The sequence below is a fragment of the Penicillium macrosclerotiorum genome (genome assembly GCF_028827735.1).
Source record: "Penicillium macrosclerotiorum strain IBT 26536 chromosome Unknown utg000003l_segment0_segment0, whole genome shotgun sequence".
Taxonomy (NCBI): Eukaryota; Fungi; Ascomycota; class Eurotiomycetes; order Eurotiales; family Aspergillaceae; genus Penicillium; species Penicillium macrosclerotiorum.
Genome location: NW_026643083.1, coordinates 2762957 through 2781069, shown reverse-complemented (window position 1 = coordinate 2781069; position 18113 = coordinate 2762957). Strand labels below are relative to the sequence as shown.

General features: G+C 49.8%; 3 protein-coding genes across 3 annotated transcripts; 1 reads left to right on the top strand and 2 right to left on the bottom strand.

Annotated features, from left to right (window-relative positions):
• Positions 1 to 2320: 2320 nt before the first annotated feature.
• On the bottom strand, positions 2321 to 6334 carry N7462_003898 (uncharacterized protein; the record flags this gene model as incomplete). The annotated part of the gene is made up of 4 exons (XM_057075624.1): positions 2321 to 2512; positions 2784 to 2969; positions 3033 to 3392; positions 4025 to 6334. The coding sequence occupies 4 exons, from the start codon at positions 6332 to 6334 to the stop codon at positions 2321 to 2323; spliced, it is 3048 nt and encodes a 1015-aa protein (XP_056935129.1).
• Positions 6335 to 6983: 649 nt separating this feature from the next.
• Positions 6984 to 14406, top strand: N7462_003897 (type II myosin; the record flags this gene model as incomplete). The annotated part of the gene is made up of 5 exons (XM_057075623.1): positions 6984 to 7421; positions 7475 to 7618; positions 7680 to 7864; positions 7925 to 13913; positions 13966 to 14406. The coding sequence occupies 5 exons, from the start codon at positions 6984 to 6986 to the stop codon at positions 14404 to 14406; spliced, it is 7197 nt and encodes a 2398-aa protein (XP_056935128.1).
• A 374-nt stretch (positions 14407 to 14780) lies between these two features.
• N7462_003896 (uncharacterized protein) lies at positions 14781 to 16599 on the bottom strand (the record flags this gene model as incomplete). Its single annotated transcript, XM_057075622.1, is given in 6 exon segments — positions 14781 to 15203; positions 15269 to 15655; positions 15672 to 15797; positions 15853 to 16176; positions 16251 to 16341; positions 16394 to 16599. The coding sequence occupies 6 exon segments, from the start codon at positions 16597 to 16599 to the stop codon at positions 14781 to 14783; spliced, it is 1557 nt and encodes a 518-aa protein (XP_056935127.1).
• Positions 16600 to 18113: the final 1514 nt, after the last annotated feature.

Below are 18113 nucleotides of genomic sequence, written 5' to 3'. Positions count from 1 at the left end.
ACTTCGTGTGCGGGGCCCAGGGCCAACAAGTAGGCAGTGCGGCTGTGCTCCGAGGCTGGGACACAACACCAGAAACCACGGTGAACTAGTGTTCTAGTCGCTTGCTAGTCGTTTCTTGTCTCTCGAGAACCGTTGATACGATGCGACTGGCTTGTGACGGCCGAGTAGTTTCTCCGGGTCCTGCGCCCCGGCCGTTCACTGTTCGCCAATTCCACCCTCCGATCTATCCGAGACTGGCGATATCCCGCAGAGACACGGTGACGTCGGTGTCCAGACGAGCCAGCTGGACGCGAGCTTTCCTCTCAAGCTCCGGGATCAAACTGGTTACGCTTCCCCAATCCCACCGAGGCTAATCTCCCATTTCACCCGGGTCTGTCGGGCGCGACCACGAGACCGACTATCCCCGTTTCTTCGTATGGGGCCCTCCTTCCGCGCGATGAGCCCCGAGTCTCCTCGCGACATCGCAGAAAGTGAGGCGTGGCCGGTTGGTGTTCCCCGACCCAATCCTGGCTTCGATCGCGATCGACCGAGATCGAACATCCCTGTTGAAGGTCATGCTCTCTCTCTCGTCTCTCTCTCTGTCGTCTCTGTCCGGAATCCTCATCCGCCAGTCTGCCTCGTGCTGTCTTGACTCATAGCGACTTACTTTCTCCCTTCCTTCACGGTCGGTACGACTACCAAGTACACGCTAGCTTGCTTCGATGTCGTACCGGTGGCCCTATTGACAAGATATCACATGGCTGCCGGGCAAGAGTCATCCAATGCGCCCGCTCCCTGGTTGGTGGGTGCATGGACCAGGAACCTGACGCGAAATATATCGGGTCCCTGCACGGCCCTTGCACGCCCTGCGCGAATATTCTGGAAAGGACAGCTGACGCCGTTGCGTCCTGGCACGGAGGGGCTCCTTACATGACAGCCCATAGATAACCCATGGCTATGTAGACCGCTCGTAGATTTTCGTGCTTTTTCATTTTCCCGTTCATTTTTCTTTTTTCGGAATTCTCGATTGACGCCCTCCGAAACAAAGGACGCGATGGTCGTACCAACTTCTGCCCCCGTGGCCCCCAATCGGTTTCCTCGTACTCTGATCGCGCTGACCACAACTATACTTAGATACTTAGCCACCCTTCTAACTATAGACCCTGCACTATATACACAATGCTTGTGATTCATCGCCCGGGCCGGAAACATGGAGGTAGATGATTTATTTTGGTTTGGCCGGATTATGGACAGGGTTCTGGGCTCTATATTGCTTATCTTCTGACAGTTCAGTTTCGGCCTAGGAGCTTCCCGTATATGTTTATTTTGTGACGGATAGATACGAGGCTCCGCGTTGTCCTCGTTCTAGAACCGGGAGGGCCTCCGGGGAAGGGGAAGGGGGGGAATGGAAGGAGTGATCATGCACAGGTGCCAGGGTGATGCCTGTCAATCAGACTTGAGGGCCTGACACATTTGCCCTGCATCCTGCCATTCCGGCTTCTACGCATGCAGGCGTCCCAAGCGGCCATGTGCGCTGGGCATATCGAGCTTCGATCCTGTTTCTCGAACGCCGATCCGTTGGGAGGCTTTGTCTAACTTTCAATCTACTTTGGCGATGAAGAGGGCGAAGAATCGAAAAAGGCCTTTTTCTTTTTCTATTTTTTTTTTTTTTTTTAAAGAGAGAGAAAATAAAAAACGTAGAAAAATACGACTGATATTCACGGTAGCTATGTGTACTGCGGAAAGCCTTGACCAGGCGCATCAATGATCATACAGCCTCCCTATTTCAGCACAAAAGAAAGAAGCGAGAGTAGTGTCCTCGTATCCGTGCAAGGGAACAATTCTCGAGGCCAGATCGCCTGGTGGGGGGGTTTTTTTTCCTTCTGATTATTCCAAGCTGAACTGCAAGTTACGACCAGCACCGGATAAACATGGAGATGCCCCAATGCCGGATTGCCTTTTGTGTTTTCAATGGGCCAAAAGCTAACCGCAATGCGAGAGAGGAATCAGAGATCCGGTCCAAGAATTTCAAGACTGCCTTGGTTAAAAGTGGGATCTTGAAATCGAAGGACGAAATGTGCAAATGCAGGAAAACGCCGCGCTGGCTAATGATGCATGCATAGGGAAAGATGGGGGAAAAGAGAATAATACCTCGACATCCAGGGGAAGACCGGGTGCGGGAGGGGTATCATAAAAGAGAGAGAGAAACGTAGAGGTGATGCGTGCTGAAAATAAAACTGCGACGGTCCTCGCCAGTCGAGATGATGTTCAAATCACACTATGTGTGATGCCAACTCACCTTGTGAGGATGTGAAGGGGGTTGGTTGATGGTTGCAAAAATTTACAGGGGCAAGACACGCGATGGGTCTTGGAGAAAGCGCCTACGGTATGCGGCTATCTCGGCGGCCACAGTGCTGAAATCTTTCACCTTGTCACGCCGCATCTCGTTGATAATTTCCTTCAACCCAGCGAGATAGGTTTCTTTTTCTTCTTCAGTCTGCCCTTCCCGGACAGCTCCCATTTGAATCAAGATCTTGTCATCTGCCATGGTCAACAACCTGTGGTCAGCATTTGGACAGGGCAGAGAAAACGAAAGGAGGGAAAGACGAAAGAGAAATGGGCATTTTTCGGGACGTAGGTAGCAAAAAAGATCAGAAAAAGGCACAACAGTCGGGAGTAAAAGTAGAGCAGGGTTCGAGAAAAGAACCCATGTGAGAGAGGTTGCACGGCTATTAGTTCGTCGACGCACCGCTTAGAGTCATGTCCCGGAAATGCTGGAATTCGCAGGACCGATCGTTGCATACACCACCGGCCAGTTCGTATGGACAGAAATATTTCATCGAGTCAATGTCATGGCTAAATGTTAGCGAACGGTAGCCGTCCGAAACATCCTCGGTATAACCGGGGTGGTAGCGATATGCCTTGAAATATCGTAAGGGGCTAACGTATGGAGAATATTTGTTGTCCAGCTTTGTGGATGCAGATGTTTTCTGAGATGATGGGGTCAGTGTGAGATCACCACTTATGCTCCTCCGGAAAGGTGTTGTTCATACACCAAGAATTTCGGCCTCAGAACCTAGATAAAGAGGACGGGCCTCCAACGTTGATATCTGAGGCGGACCGGCTGGAGGGTCATTGGGCTGGGATAGATCAAGCAATGGCTCTAGTCCTGCTTCATCTTCTATTGGCGCTGCGGGAGCAGGGCTGAATGGAGGGCTGTAGGCGGAATTATCAGATTCTGCGCCTGCATCGGGCTCGGGAGGCTCATAAGCTTCTGAATCTTCATCGGACTCGTGATCGGACATGTCATGCTCATGATCTGGACTGTGGATAGTATCATCCATGGCAATATCTTCGGTAGCAGGCGCTGGGCGCTCGGGAAGGGGATGATTTAGAGAATCGGTGTTCGTTTGCTCGTTACAGATGACAGGAGCAGGGGCAGGAGCAGGTACTTCAGGGGTGGGAATAGTGACCGGCACTTCAGTCTCAACTCCATCGACGTCCAGTCCTGGCTCATTGATAGGGGCTTGGTCTGAACCAGCGCTGTCAACAGAAGCATCCATGGCTGATCCAATAGAGCAAATTTTAGACAGACTAGCTGGTGATGCAGCACCATCAACAAGATCAGTTTCTGCTGTCCCGTCACCATAGAAGTCTGATTCGGAGATTTCGGGCCCCGAAGCATCTGCCATAGCTACTGGATCGGTCGCGGTGGCATCGAGAATATCTCCGTTCTGGGGGCTCTCGAGTATTTCATCATTAGAGGATCCTGGAAAATCAATGGATTAGCCTGGACCACCAGAATTTCGAGTTGAATCAACTGTAGTAGAACTGTCAGATCGGAAATGATTATTTTACCTTGTGTTGAGGCAAGGTGCAGTTTCTTGGATCCGGCCTGGTGACGAATGTGATCAAGATCATCTTGTGAAAGAGAGATACCCTTGTTGCTTATCGCTCTCAGTTCTTCAATTAGCTGATCCTTACTCCCCTTCCCAATGGATATATCAGATAGCAGCTTTTCAGCTTCCTGGATGCAAGCAGAAACTTCATTATCTGAGGGTGGGATGCTAGTCTCCGCCGCTTTCAATCGAAAAATCGTGGACACAAGGCTCCCCAGCTGTGTAGAGGTCATTGAAGCCAATACCACCACAGAGGAATCACTGAAAAAGTCCATTGGATTTTGTTGAGGAACCTCATTGTTCACAGCAAATCCCGTTGAGGTGGGAAATTTGTCGGCGACGGTGACCGGGGCGGACGGGGTCTCAGCAACATCAGCTTCGGCAGCGCTGGATTGTGTAGCCGAAGATGATACTCCGGAATCCTCCAGATTACGTGGTGATTGAGTTCGGCTTGCTGCAAGTTTTGCTTTTCGCCGCTCCTCCATCTCTGCAATCTTTCGATGCAGCGCCTGAATTTCCAGGTCTCTTTGACGAATATTTTCTTGGTCACTAGGCCGGGCAGATCCTTGTGGAGTCGAGGTGGATGTTCTTGTTGCAGAAGGATACTTTTGGAGAGGAGGCCTGGCAGTATCGAGGGCCGAGGTGACGGTAGTAGGCAAGGAGTCCCGCTCAGGGCTTGCATCAACATCCATGTTTTCACCTTCATCGTCGCCATATAGAGACTCGTCATCGCTGATATCGATGATAAGCTTTTCAGATTTTGAGTAATGACCTATTGCATGGCTTGAGTGCTTCTTAGAAGCAGTGGCAGGCTCATCAAAATCACAGGCCCGGGGCCTTTTGCGCTGAGTCGCTCGGGAAACCGGCGTTGGATCAACAGAAATGCCAGGTGTGCCTGCAGTGGAGCCTTGAGATTCAACGTCGGGCTTCGAATCAGTCATGAAAAGTCCGGGTATTCCGCTAGGCTCGGCAGCTTGAGGGATCGGAGGGCGAACTGGAAGTGGATGTTGAACGACTGGTGCAGGAGGTGTTGGAAGGGCTAAGGCCTGATCATCTTGTGCGGGTTGACTGAGTTGTTGGGCTTTTTGCTGACTCTTTAATAATGCTTGTTTCTTGAGCTCTTCAATTCGTTGCCTTGCCAATTCCGTTTGGGCCTTGTTCTTCTCGCGAGTGGGCATTCCAGTTCCATTCTCTTTGATTGAAGGGGTGACAGCAGGGGTAACCAACGGTGATTGTTTTTCTTTCGAAGGCTCCTTGGGCAGAGAGGGCTGAGAAGCTTTGGCAGCTTTAGCAGCTAGCATTCTTGCTATCAGCTCTTTTCGCTCTATAGGTTTTTCTGAACCTGTCGTCACTGCAGTGGCAGGTGGTTGGGGAGTTAGGAGCGGGGGCTTTGGTGCAATATTGGTCTTCTCAGGCGCAACTGGTTTTGTCGTCTTTGATTGTCGACTAGAGGTGGTTGAAGACTGCACATTCTTGTCCGTACCAACCAGTTTGGGATGAACAGGTGGCTTTTCGGCTGTGGGTGTGCCCACCCTGATGCCAACATCTTCATATAGCTGTCTCAGAATTGCGGGATTGATACCTTCCGCTACCAAGTCATCGAACCGGATATTATGAGGGGCCAATCTGAGAAGGGCGCCCTGTGCCTGAACCCGGAGTTGTGTGGCTGATCGAGCAGGTTGCGAATATTCTGATGCCACCGTTCTCGCATCCCTGTTTTGTCGCTCTATGGCACGATTGACAACCTCCGGGTCAGGGGAGACGGAAAGTGGAGGATTGTACGCTAGACCAGTATTAGCATGTTTGAAAAAAAAATAGACAAAGGATGGATTCGTACGTGAACTGCTTCTACTCGAAGAAGGAGAGGGAGAAGAGATAGTCTCTCCTTCCTCGAGATCCGACCGTTGAGCAGCTGAGATATGGCGCGATGCAATTCTTGCATCTTTCTTCGACCTGGCAGATGTTTGGCTATCTTTCTGGTTCACCTCGCCCTCTTCAAGATTAGAGTCCGCTGAACTCGAGGCATCTGCGATTTTAGGTTGAGTCGGTAAGGGTCTATTGACGTTCGCGCTGTACGCGTTGAGAGGCCCCGGTGGAATGTTGGAGAATCCCGGAGGAATTGGTATTGGTGGGTACCCGAATGATGGCAGAGGTATAGGAGGAAAGGAGGGATTTGACAATTGAGATGGATCGAACGGAGCCATATATGGAAACTGAGAAGGGAAAAAAACCCCCGGGCCACCGGTGGCGCCCGCTACTGGAACCTGGGAATTCGCGTCGATAGCGTTCATATTGAACTCGAAGTGTTGTTGAGAGGCAACCGGCGGCGGAGGGATTGTAGAAGTATTTTCTGGATTGGGGTGATAGTTGGGAGGGATCATCGAAGGAAATGCCGGAGCCCATTGCTGTGTGTAATTGGAGTGGCCGCCGAGCGGAGGAGGCGGATGGTTTGCCATTCTAGCAAGCGTGGTTGTACAAAGGCGTGGAAAGGCTCTGTAGTGTAAGCTCGCCGCAGACAGATCAGTTTAGAGGAGCCAAAGTGAAGTCAGAGTGGCCATGTCATGGTGATGGATGTCATGAAAGAAAGCGCAAGTTTGGGGAGAAGCTTGATGCGATCGCCGAAGCAGAGCCACTCGTAGAAGTGTCACGGAATACTCCAAATGCTGCGTGAAGCTCCTCGCCGACAACCCACAGTGTCTCAGAAGCGAAAGACAAAGAGCACCGGTGTCAAATGGGAGAATGGAAGACGAGAACAAAGAACTCGGCCTCAGCGACGCGCAAGGTTGGCGGATGATCGCTTAGCAAGTCGTCACCTGGTCACCTGGTCTAAGCGCGAAAAAAAGGACTCGAGTCACGTGCGGCGAACGGACCAACGATCGGCGGGAGCCCGAGGAACGCAGTGTAAACAAACAGCGTCAGCTCTCTCCGCTTTACATCACACCTAGTTCCTCACAGTCACACCCGCCATTGAGGTCACCTCTTTCTTGTACTGTTCTTTGTTCCTTTCCTTCTTCTTTCACTTTCGTCACTTGTCTTCCGATTCCTCCTTTTTTTGCTATGAGAAGTACCTCCAACCTCGAATAATGCGCTACTAAACTCTCCGACATGCTCCCTTCCCAACTGAACGGCTCGCCGAAGCGGGCCAACCCGTTTGCGCGGTCCTCACCCTCCCCAGCACCCCAGTCCCAACCGCGTCCCAAGTCTGCTATCATAACACCGTCAAATGGGATAGAATCAGCACGGGGTCATCTGCGCAACTCATCTGTTTCTCAAATTTCCACCACACTGTCTCCAGCCTTGGCCAATCGGGAACGGTCCAACTCGGTCCGGAAAGATGCGTCATCAGGAACATTCGCGCCCAGCTTTATCAAGTCCGAAGAGTTACGACGCGGCGCAGATCAAATTCGAGGCCTAGAAGGCGACAATGACTTCTCAGGCAATAAATATGTCTGGCTAAGGGACCCCCAAAAGGCCTTTGTGCGGGGTCTAGTGCTGGAAGAATTGGAAGGAGATCAATTACTGGTGCAGACAGACGATGGGGATGTAAGAAAGTCTTCCCATTATGAATTGCCTAGCCGAGCTGATATGGTGAACAGCAACGAGAAGTGGATGCCGATCAAGTTGACAAAGTTAATCCCGCCAAGTTCGACAAGGCTGATGACATGGCCGAATTAACACACTTGAACGAGGCGTCCGTGGTTCATAACCTCCACACCAGGTATCAGTCAGATTTGATCTATGTGAGTCGCATTTGCAGGCCATCAGTAGCTAGGATACAAGCTGATTGGATGTATCTGCCAGACATATTCCGGGCTGTTTTTGGTAACAATCAACCCATATTGCCCACTTCCAATCTATACAAATGAATATGTGAAGATGTATAAAGGCCGCGGGAGGGAGGAGACCCGACCGCATATCTTCGCTATGGCAGATGAAGCGTTCAGAAACCTGGTGGAGGAAGGTGAAAACCAAAGTATTCTCGTAACGTGAGTCTCAGTCTATTTTGACTTCAACAGAGCAAAATCAAGCTGATCGCTATGATACAGTGGTGAATCTGGTGCTGGTAAAACCGAAAACACCAAAAAGGTTATTCAATATCTCGCAGCAGTTGCGACCTCCGATACACCCTATGGCCGGTCAGGCACGAAGCAGCTGTCTAATCTCTCCCAACAAATCCTCCGCGCCAATCCCATCCTTGAAGCCTTCGGAAACGCACAAACCGTTCGTAACAACAATTCATCTCGATTCGGAAAATTTATCCGGATTGAATTCTCACGGTCGGGCCAAATCTGCGGAGCATGGATTGATTGGTACCTGCTTGAGAAATCACGAGTTGTGAAACCCAACCGCAACGAGCGGAACTACCATATTTTCTATCAGCTGCTGCAAGGTGCCGACAGGAAGACGCGGGATAAGCTCCTACTAAATGGCCTTCAAATAGAGGACTTTGCCTACACCAGGGATGGTAATGACTCTATCGTCGGTGTTTCTGACGAGGACGAGTGGAACTCTCTGATTGAAGCTTTTCATGTCATGAACTTCTCGGAGGAAGATCAGCTGTGTATCTTACGTACTATTGCAGCTGTGCTCCATTTAGGCAATGTCACGATTGCCAAGGAGAGCGTACGTGCTGATCAGGCTGCTCTGGGACCCAATGGATATGCTAGTGTCGAGAAGGCCTGTCAATTGTTAGGGATTCCTGCAGAACCTTTCGTGAAAGGGCTATTGCATCCGAAAGTCAAAGCTGGACGTGAGTGGGTCGAAAAAGTGCAAACTCCTGAACAAGTTCGCCTTGCACTGGATGCCCTATCTAAGGGTATTTATGAGCGTGGCTTTGGAGATCTAGTTACTCGCATCAACAACCAGCTTGGTCGGTCCATGGCTGATGATAATTACTTTATTGGGGTTCTCGATATTGCTGGATTCGAAATCTTCGAAAACAACAGCTTTGAGCAGCTCTGCATCAATTACACCAACGAAAAGCTCCAGCAATTTTTCAACCATCACATGTTTGTCTTAGAACAAGAGGAATATGCCCGCGAACAAATTGAGTGGCAGTTCATTGACTTCGGAAAGGATCTCCAGCCGACTATTGATTTGATTGAATTGACCAATCCGATCGGTATTTTCTCCTGCCTCGATGAGGATTGTGTGATGCCGAAGGCAACAGATAAAACGTTCACCGAGAAGCTGCATTCCCTTTGGGATCGGAAAACTCCTAAATATCGCTCGTCTCGTTTGAATCAAGGTTTCATTCTTACTCATTATGCTGCGGAGGTCGAATACACGACTCACGACTGGCTTGAGAAGAACAAGGATCCCATGAATGATAATATTACTCGTCTCCTGGCGGCATCAGAGGAGCCACACGTGGCTAATCTATTCTCGGACTGCGCTGAATCCGAGGATGGAGGCGACAATCCTCGAAACCGGGTGAAGAAAGGTTTGTTCCGGACTGTCGCCCAAAGACACAAGGAGCAGCTGTCCAGTCTCATGACCCAGCTCCATTCGACTCATCCTCATTTCGTTCGTTGTATTTTGCCCAACCATAAGAAGCGACCAAAGATGTTGCATGCTCCATTGGTCCTAGACCAATTGCGTTGCAATGGTGTGCTGGAAGGTATTCGAATTGCTCGAACTGGATTCCCGAACCGTCTGTCTTTCGCTGAGTTCCGACAACGCTACGAAGTACTGTGCCAGAACATGCCTAAGGGGTATGTTGAAGGACAAAGTGCGGCTCGCATCATGTTAGAGAAGCTCGGTATGGATCGGGCCTGGTATCGTGTTGGTAGGACCAAGGTTTTCTTCAGGGCTGGTGTTCTGGCAGACCTGGAGGAAAAGCGAGACCAGCTCATCCGAAGCATCATGACTCGGTTCCAATCCTTGGCTAGGGGATTTGTCCAACGCCGCATCTCCAACAAGCGTCTTTATCGTGCTGAAGCTACCCGCATCATTCAGCAAAACTTCCATGCCTATTTGGAACTCAAGGGCAGCCCGTGGTGGGGACTGTTTTCCAGAATGAAGCCTATGTTGGGAGATACTCGGACCGCGAAAGAGGTCAAGAAAAGAGATGACAAGATAAAAGAATTGGAGATGAAGATGAAGCAGGAACTCTCTGACCGACAAAAGCTTGATGAGGAGAGGCGGCGAACTGAGATGGAAATTCACAAGATCCAGCAGACGTTGGAAAGCGAGCGTGCCCTCGCTCTTGACAAGGAAGAGATTTTCAAACGTCTCCAACTCCGTGAAGGAGAGCTTGCCGAGAAGCTGTCAGAGGCTATCGCCGACCAAGAGAAGCTTGAGGAGCAATTAGATGAGCTTGTGGATGCGAAGAAGAAAACCGACGAGCAATTGCAACTTCGAATCACTCAGCTTGAGCAGGCAGGCCTAATTATCCAGCAACTCGAAGCCGAGAAGAATGATTTGCAAGCGCGCCTGGAGAACCTGGCTTCCCAATTAGCCGAGACGGAGGGAAGGTTCTCCGGAAAGGACAACCAGATCCAGGAGCTCACCCAAGAGATCAAGATGCTCCAGAGTCATTTGAATCTGAAGGACCGTAAGCTTCAGGACCTCGAAGCGAAGCTGTTGAAGACCGATCAGGATTTGGATATTAAGCTTGCCAATACCTCAAAAGAACTCGACAAATCTAAGAAGCAGCTCCGTGACGCAGTCAATGAGAACCAATCTATCCGCCTCCAAATTACGGAGCTATCCTCCACGACTACTAGCTACGAGGACCTTCTCCGACGCAAGGAAAGTGAATTGGCCGTTCTTCGGAACGATGTCCAAAAGCACGGTGAAGACAGCAGGGCTATGGAGGCCGAAAGGAAATCTCTCTCAACACGACACGACGATATGCAGCGACGTCTTCGCGAAGTGCAGGCAGAGCGAGATGCCATGCGGTCAGAAAAAGCTCAACTAGAGCGAGAGGCTGCTGACGTCAAACGGTTGCTGGAGGAGAAGCGGTCAGAGGATGCAGAAGCAGGTGAAAGCAGAAAACTCTTGGAGCAGCAGGTCCACAACCTGAAGGAACAGCTCTTCAAAGCCGAGGCAGATCTTAGTAGGGAGCGCCAATCTCGAGATGACGTCCAGATGCTCGCTGAGCACAACTTCGCCGAGTTGACCACTAAGTACAACTCCCTCAATGATTCTAAAATCGAGATCGAGAAAGAGATGTACATTCAGCAGGATAGCCTTCGCCGTGCTACTGAGGCTCGTGTTTCAGCCGAGAGTTCTCGGAAAAATCTCCAGTCTGAGTTGATCAAGCTTCGTGAGCGGTTCACTGAACTTGAAAACGCCCGTCTAAACGCGGAGGCCGATATTGAGCGCAATATCAAACGACAGGCCGAGGATCGTATCGTTAGCATTCGAGCAGATCTCGAGGAAAAAGTGCAGCTGTTGGAAGATATCGAATCAGAGCGCTACAACCTCTCAATTCGTGTACAGCAGCTCGAACAGGCGATTTCAGAATCTGACAACTTCCGCATTCGTCACGATCAGCATAAAGAGCGTCTTGAGAGAGAACTCGTCACTCTCCGAGGTCGATTGACAGCGTCCGAGAACGATAACCGATCGCTCCTTACCAAGATTCAACAAAAGAATCTTGACATTGCACGGTCGAATTCAAAGGCTAGCGATAACAATCGCCTTAGATTAGCTTCTCTGCAAAAGGAAAAGACCAAGCTGGAAGATGAGAATAAGAAGCTTGAGAAACAGCTCGGCGAGTCGCAGCTAACGATCAACTCCCTCGAGAAGCAAAAGGAGAAGCTGTCTTTAAGCTTGGAAGATCTCAACCATGAGGTTACTCGGGAGCACAAGACCAGCCGGAATGCTGAAAAGGCTGCCTCAACTGCCAACATCCAGCTTTCGGAGGCCAATCGAAATCTTGAAAACGAACGACAGCTGCGAAGTCAGGCTCAAGCAAACACACGGCAGGTGCAGGGCACGCTGGATCGAGCCAACAAAGAGATCGAGGACTTACATCGCCAACTGATTCTCTTGCATCGAGTCTTCGAGCCGGAGGCGTCCGAGGCTGCCAAGTCATGGGAGGCTGTTCAGCCACACCTTTCTAAACAGGTTGACCTAGCGCAAATCCTTGACACCGTTCAGCATAAGCTTCAGGTAACGGAGGAAAAATACTCAAGAGCTGAAAGCCAGCTTTCAGAGATGCGTCGTCGCCACGCTGATGAAATGAAGGAGCTTGATTTGAAATATTCATCCTCCAAACGGGCATTACTCGAAGAAATCGATCAGAATGAAGTTGCGAACAACCGTGCTCCTGCTCACTTCCGAAAGAACTCTGAAAATGCTTTGAAGCGGATCTCGAACCCATCTACTCCGAATCGTCGGTACAACAATGTTTACGAAGGTGCCAACGACTCAGCACGTTCGGATAGAACAGTTGACACCGTGGGTTATCAACGACGGATGGACACTGCAGCTGAGATTGAAGAGCTGCAGAACAGACTTCAGATGACCGAGATGCAAAATAAACACCTACAGAGCCAACTTGAACAATCCACACCATCTCGGGACATCTGGCAGGATGAGAGCCCCTCGATGCGTCGCATGCAACTTCTCGAGCGTGAGAATGGCCGTCTTCATGGCCAACTTGATGACTCTGCCAAGAAATGTTCGGCCTTAGAGCGTAGCATTCGCTCTGGGGAGTTGTCGCTCCGCGACGTGCAAGCCAAATCTCATGAAGAACTGTACGACCTGATCAACTCCCAAGAGCAGTCTCGGCGATCTTTGCTCAAGGTTCATAACGACGCTCTGGCTGAGTTTGGCGAGGCTAAATCACACAACGAAAAGCTCAAACGCAGCAAGGCTGCCGTGGAAGTTGAACTTCGTGATGCACGTTCCGAGGCTCAAGAACTGCAATCTGTCCGCGATCAGGATATCGCTAGCCGGAACCAGCTTCTCCAGGAGTTCTCAGATTTGCAAATTCGCCTTGACGCCGAGACATCCCGAACTGCCGATCTGGAATCTAGTCTGAGCTTGTACAAGAGCCGCTCCGACGAGTACTTCAGCAAACTTGAGCAAGCTGAGATTGCCGTGCTCAAAGCCAGCCGGGCTGAACAATTTGCGAAGTCGCGATGCCAAGAGGCTGAAGATACATATGCTCAGATCTTATCTGAGCGGAAGGAGATGGACGCCCTTGTCGAGGACTTGCAACGACAGACCCAATCTCTGGAAGCTCGGATGGAGGACCAAGCGGCAGAGCTCCAAGGTGCTTTGCAGGCCAAACAGCGCCTTCAAAATGAGCTCGAGGATTACCGAAACCAGCGCGCCATTGATCTTGAAGACAAAGAGACTTCAATGGAACAAACGCGGCAGAAGTACCAGCGCGAGTTCTCGACCATTAATGGTGAGCTCGAGATGGAGCGTGAGCGATTGCTTAACGTCCGTGGCGAGAATTCTCGACTGCGCGAAGAATTAGAGGATCTTCGCAGCAAGTGGGACAATGAAGTGCTCAATAGTTCCACCTGGGCCAAGGAGAAAGCTCGAATGGATCTTGTCATGCAAGATATCACGAACTCCCGTGACGAGGCTGCCAAGGCTCATAGCGAAGCACAAGGAAAGGTCGTGTCCCTTTTGTCCAGGGTGCGGACTCTCCAGACATCGATCGACGATTTTACGGCCGAACGTGACCTGCTTCTGAAGGATAAGAAGATGTTGGAGGGTCGTCTGGCCGAGGCGGGGGAGCGGCTCGAGGACCTTGCTAAGGGCGAAAGCCCCTCTATGCGCAATGCTGCAAGCATGGATCGAGAGCTCCTGGAACTCAAGTCCAAGTTAGCTCAGCAGGAAGATGTTTCATCTGCGGCAGTTGGCAAGATGCGCCGTGCTGATGCCCTGGCCACTGAAATGCAGAAAGAGCTCACAGCCGAGCGCGAAACCAACACTGGACTCTTCAAGGAGAAGGCAGCATTGGAGAAACAACTAAAGGAGGTGCAACTCCGATGCGTGGATCTTGAGACTAAGAGCTACTCTTCGGGTAGCCAGGACGTAAGATTCTTGCACAAGCGGATCAAGGAGGTAAGTTACACCCAGCTCAGCTCTTTAAAATACTTTCTAACAAAAGCTACAGCTCGAAGCCCATCTCGAAGAGCAGGAGAGCAAGCACACTGCTGAGCAGCGCTCTCTCCGGAACGTCGATCGCACTGTCAAAGACCTCCAGTCCCAGATCGAACGTCGGGATAAGACAAATGCCCAGCTCAATGATGATATTAACAAGGCTCGGGACAAGATTGAGAGGCTCCTTCACAATATCGAGGAGCTTCAGCAAGGCGATACCGAGACACAGCTCCAAGCGCGTCGTGCAGAACGGGAACTTCGTGAAGAACGTGAGAAGGCACTATATCTGGAACGCGAGCTGGAAGGATACAAGGCGGTACGTGTTGACTGGAATAACACTCGCCAGCCGATGGCCCCGCTTAGCGATGCGGGCAGTCGTCGTGGTAGTGCAGCATATGGGTACAATGAAACGGCTCTCCAACGCAAGCCTAGCAACACCAAAGGCTTCTTGTGAATAAGGACGATAAGATGTGTATTACGTTGATACAGGAGTTATCATCACGGGGGTGATTTTTTTTTCTAATTTTTGTTCTCCTGTTTCGCGGTTGGCGTACATGTGCATTTCGGAGAGAGGGATGCCGGGGCTTTTTTGCTGACCCCAGGCCTTGTTCATATTGCCTGAATGACCCTATGTCTTATCTGTTCTTTGGGGTGTATGTATTGGATGGCTGTTTGCCCTTTTCGCCTTCGCATTTGATTTTAGGGAGTAAATAAGCCGATTGGGGGAGGAATTAGGCCATTTGCAACATCAGAAGAAATTCCAAATTGAATCGCTTTTAACTGATAATAGCTACCATTCCGCCATTCACCATTCCATAGACCTGTAGGTTAGTGCACATATCGGAAAGACACAACCCCATCTGCCTGAAGTCCAGTCTTTGATCCTGCAATCGCCGAGCCTACGAAAGTCCCTTCCTCCAATTCAGCTTTCTCTATCCTGGAATTCTCACGCTTCAGGTGCCACTTGATACCGAGAGCCATTATAGCGCAGAATAGGCAAGCACCGCTCATAACCCCACCGCCAGCATAGTACCGGGGCTTCTGGGAATCCGGAAACATATATGAAGTATAGAAATGGGCGACACCAGCCCCCATTAAATTGACAAATGCCAGTGAGGTAGCGCGTTTTGTTTTAGGCCGTGGCAGTGAAGAGCTCAACCAAGAAACACATAGGTTATATGGTGAATATGAGCCAGCCGTCATAAGGAACATGCTGAAGTATCTGCCCCCAGTGGTTGGTATGAACATAGCCTATAATATCAGTCAGAATGTGGTCTTGGTGAGATTTTAGGTAATATTTTCTCGAATGTATGTACCATTAAATTACCCAGGAGTGCAAAAAGCAAGGGAACTGCAATGTGAAATCCTCTTTCTTGCTTGTGAGCCGCATGGAATGAGATTGCCAATGAACATAAAAATGCAAAGGCATATGGTGGGGACGTGAGTAGGAGTGTGATTGTATCATTGTACCCTAGAGTGCCGACGATGGAAGGGAAGAAGTTATTGAAGGATTGTGCCGTAATAAGAGCCATTTGAAGACCAACGAACATGTACAGCTTAGGATCCATGAATGCTTGTTTAACACCCCACAGAGTGGAATCCGGGTCATCGTCGATAAGACCTGCATTTTCATTCCGTAGCCGCCAGTCCTGCCTCATAGTTAGCCTTTTGTAAAGAATTGGTGCATAATTAGGATAAGTGGTCTATAGAATCACTGACGGCAAGAAGTTGATGTTGATGCGTAATCCACCGCCGCTTTGTAGATCCTGGGTAATCGGGAATGAATGGAATGACGAGTAATGCAATTGCAATAGTCATAGACCCTTCAATAATAAAAAGCCATTCCTGCAGCCTGTCAGAACATTGAAAATACAAGGAATCATGCTAAATATAGACTTACCCATGCCGGTCTTCCCATTTTGCCTTCCATGCGCGCAACGATCCCTGCCGCAATAAGGCCGCCAAAAGCGCTGGCCAGCATATTCGCACCATAAAGAAGAGCAATTCGCGGAGGTAATTCTGATCTTTTATACCAACATGACATCAAGAAGAAAACTCCCGGCAGGAACGGTCCTTCTACCAACCCTAGAATAAATCGACAAATGAAGAGCCCAGTGAAGTTTTGTGTGAAAGCCTGGCACATGGAGACCACACCCCATCCTGCGGTAACAACGCCAATGTACACCGATGGTTGAACTCGAGTAATCACAAGATTTGACGGAAGCTGAGTGATAATATCTATAACTGATTAGACTTGATAGTTCGATCGCCTTACTGGAAGTGGCTCTTACATCCGACATAGAAAATCATGAGACAAGTGTTGTATTGAGTGTTTGATATGCCAAGAGTATCGGGTAACCCAGCAACTTTGGCATTCGCAATATTGTTTCTGGAAAAGAAGATAAGCCGGGAACTCTCCTATTATGAAATTGAATCCTGACCGATCAAGTATGTTCATCAAGAAGAGTATAATCACAGCAGGTAGTAAGCAAATGTCAAGTCTGCAAACAAGTCCCCTCTCAAGCGCCTCGAGAGCATGATTTTCCCAAGGTGCGAGTTCGGGTGGGAGAGGAAGCTGTTGTAACGGGCCTCCCTTGATAAATTCCATTTTTCCAGGATCCGAGTTTGCCTGTGATATCTGCTCCATCTTATGCATTCGAGTGATTCGGCAGGAATTTCAGTATTTGAGAATCCAGGATTTCTGGGCTCGAGAAGGGGGTCACTCGCGGAACCCATCCCTCTTTATTACTTGTAAGCCCCACTGATATTATACTTATCCTAGAGAGATAGGAATAGACGTTCTTCTGCATCCTCGGGGTTATAGCCGCAATCCGGGGTAAACGCGGGGAAGTCATGCGGGGGAGGCATGCAAGATGTGTGCAGAGCTAGAAATTAGCGTGATAGGAAGGTGAGAAATCAAAAAATCCGGAGAGAAAGCCGTCACTAGCGACATGACGCCGAGCACACGATATATCGATCAGAAACTCAATACATTGACATATAAATGATCTTACTAGAATGACGATACAGTGCGACGGCACTCGTAAGAGGACAACTTTTTGAGCCTCGGAGGTAGCTCCTTGCAAGCCGCCATGTTGGTTGCCCGTATCAAACTGGAGTACACTGTCGAGGTGACAGCAGTCATGGTGCATGAGGCAATCTCATTGGCTGATATGTCCCGTTACATCGAGTTCGGGGGTGTTAAAGTACACGATCCAAGCTTCACACAACCGAGCTTATCGCGAAGATATTGACTTCTATCAATCCCTGAATCTGCGGCCACAGTTCCCCTGATTGGTATTCACCTTATGAAGGCTGCATTTCCCTCACATGAGCTACAGTATTGGCCGGTGCTTTTACTCTCCAAAAGCTTCTCACACTGCCAGAGGTCACCTCTGTCGTATGTCTTGTCCGAGGTCGGAATGACGAGGACGCTCGGGCCTGCGTACTAAGCGTCCAGGACCAAATACGGATTCCGCGTCAGTGGAGTCGCATACAGCAAGCTCGTAGTTCTTGCCAGGAGCTTGGAAGAACGGACACTCGGACTTGGCGAAGATCTAATTCAGCAACTTGGATACTGGGCTTCATGCATTTTCCACATTGCCGCTCATGTGAATTACGCACAACCATACAACACTCACCGCGATGCTAATGTCGTTGAAACGGCCAATATCCTCCGCTTCCAGGCTAGCGGTCGCCCCAGGCCTCTCTCCCTCACTTTTTATCTCTCTAAGAAGGGGCTTACGGCTCAAAGGTACCAAGGTCAAAATGTGAGATGCGAGGAGGACAAAACTAAAAACTAAAAGACGAGAGCTGAGGGTATGGTCACGAAGGTCACCTGATCTAACATTCTCTTCTTACTTTCTTTTTAATTTCCCGATAGGCAATACATTTTCAATATTGATACGTGTCTTAAGTACACGCGACCAATTGAGTGACTCGTTTGCTCGACTTACCTTTCAAATCCTTGTTGGATTGATTTTCCCAGGCATGAATTTATACCTCAACCTTAGGATGCCTACATGCCAGCGTCGGCCTTCTGATATGGAAGATTCAATTGCCGTTACCAAGTCCTTACCTCGGATCTGTGCATACTTTGGCGTACCGTTCGCTTGTTGCACCCCTGGTGCCTGGGCAGCACGAAACCTAGTCGGCGTGATG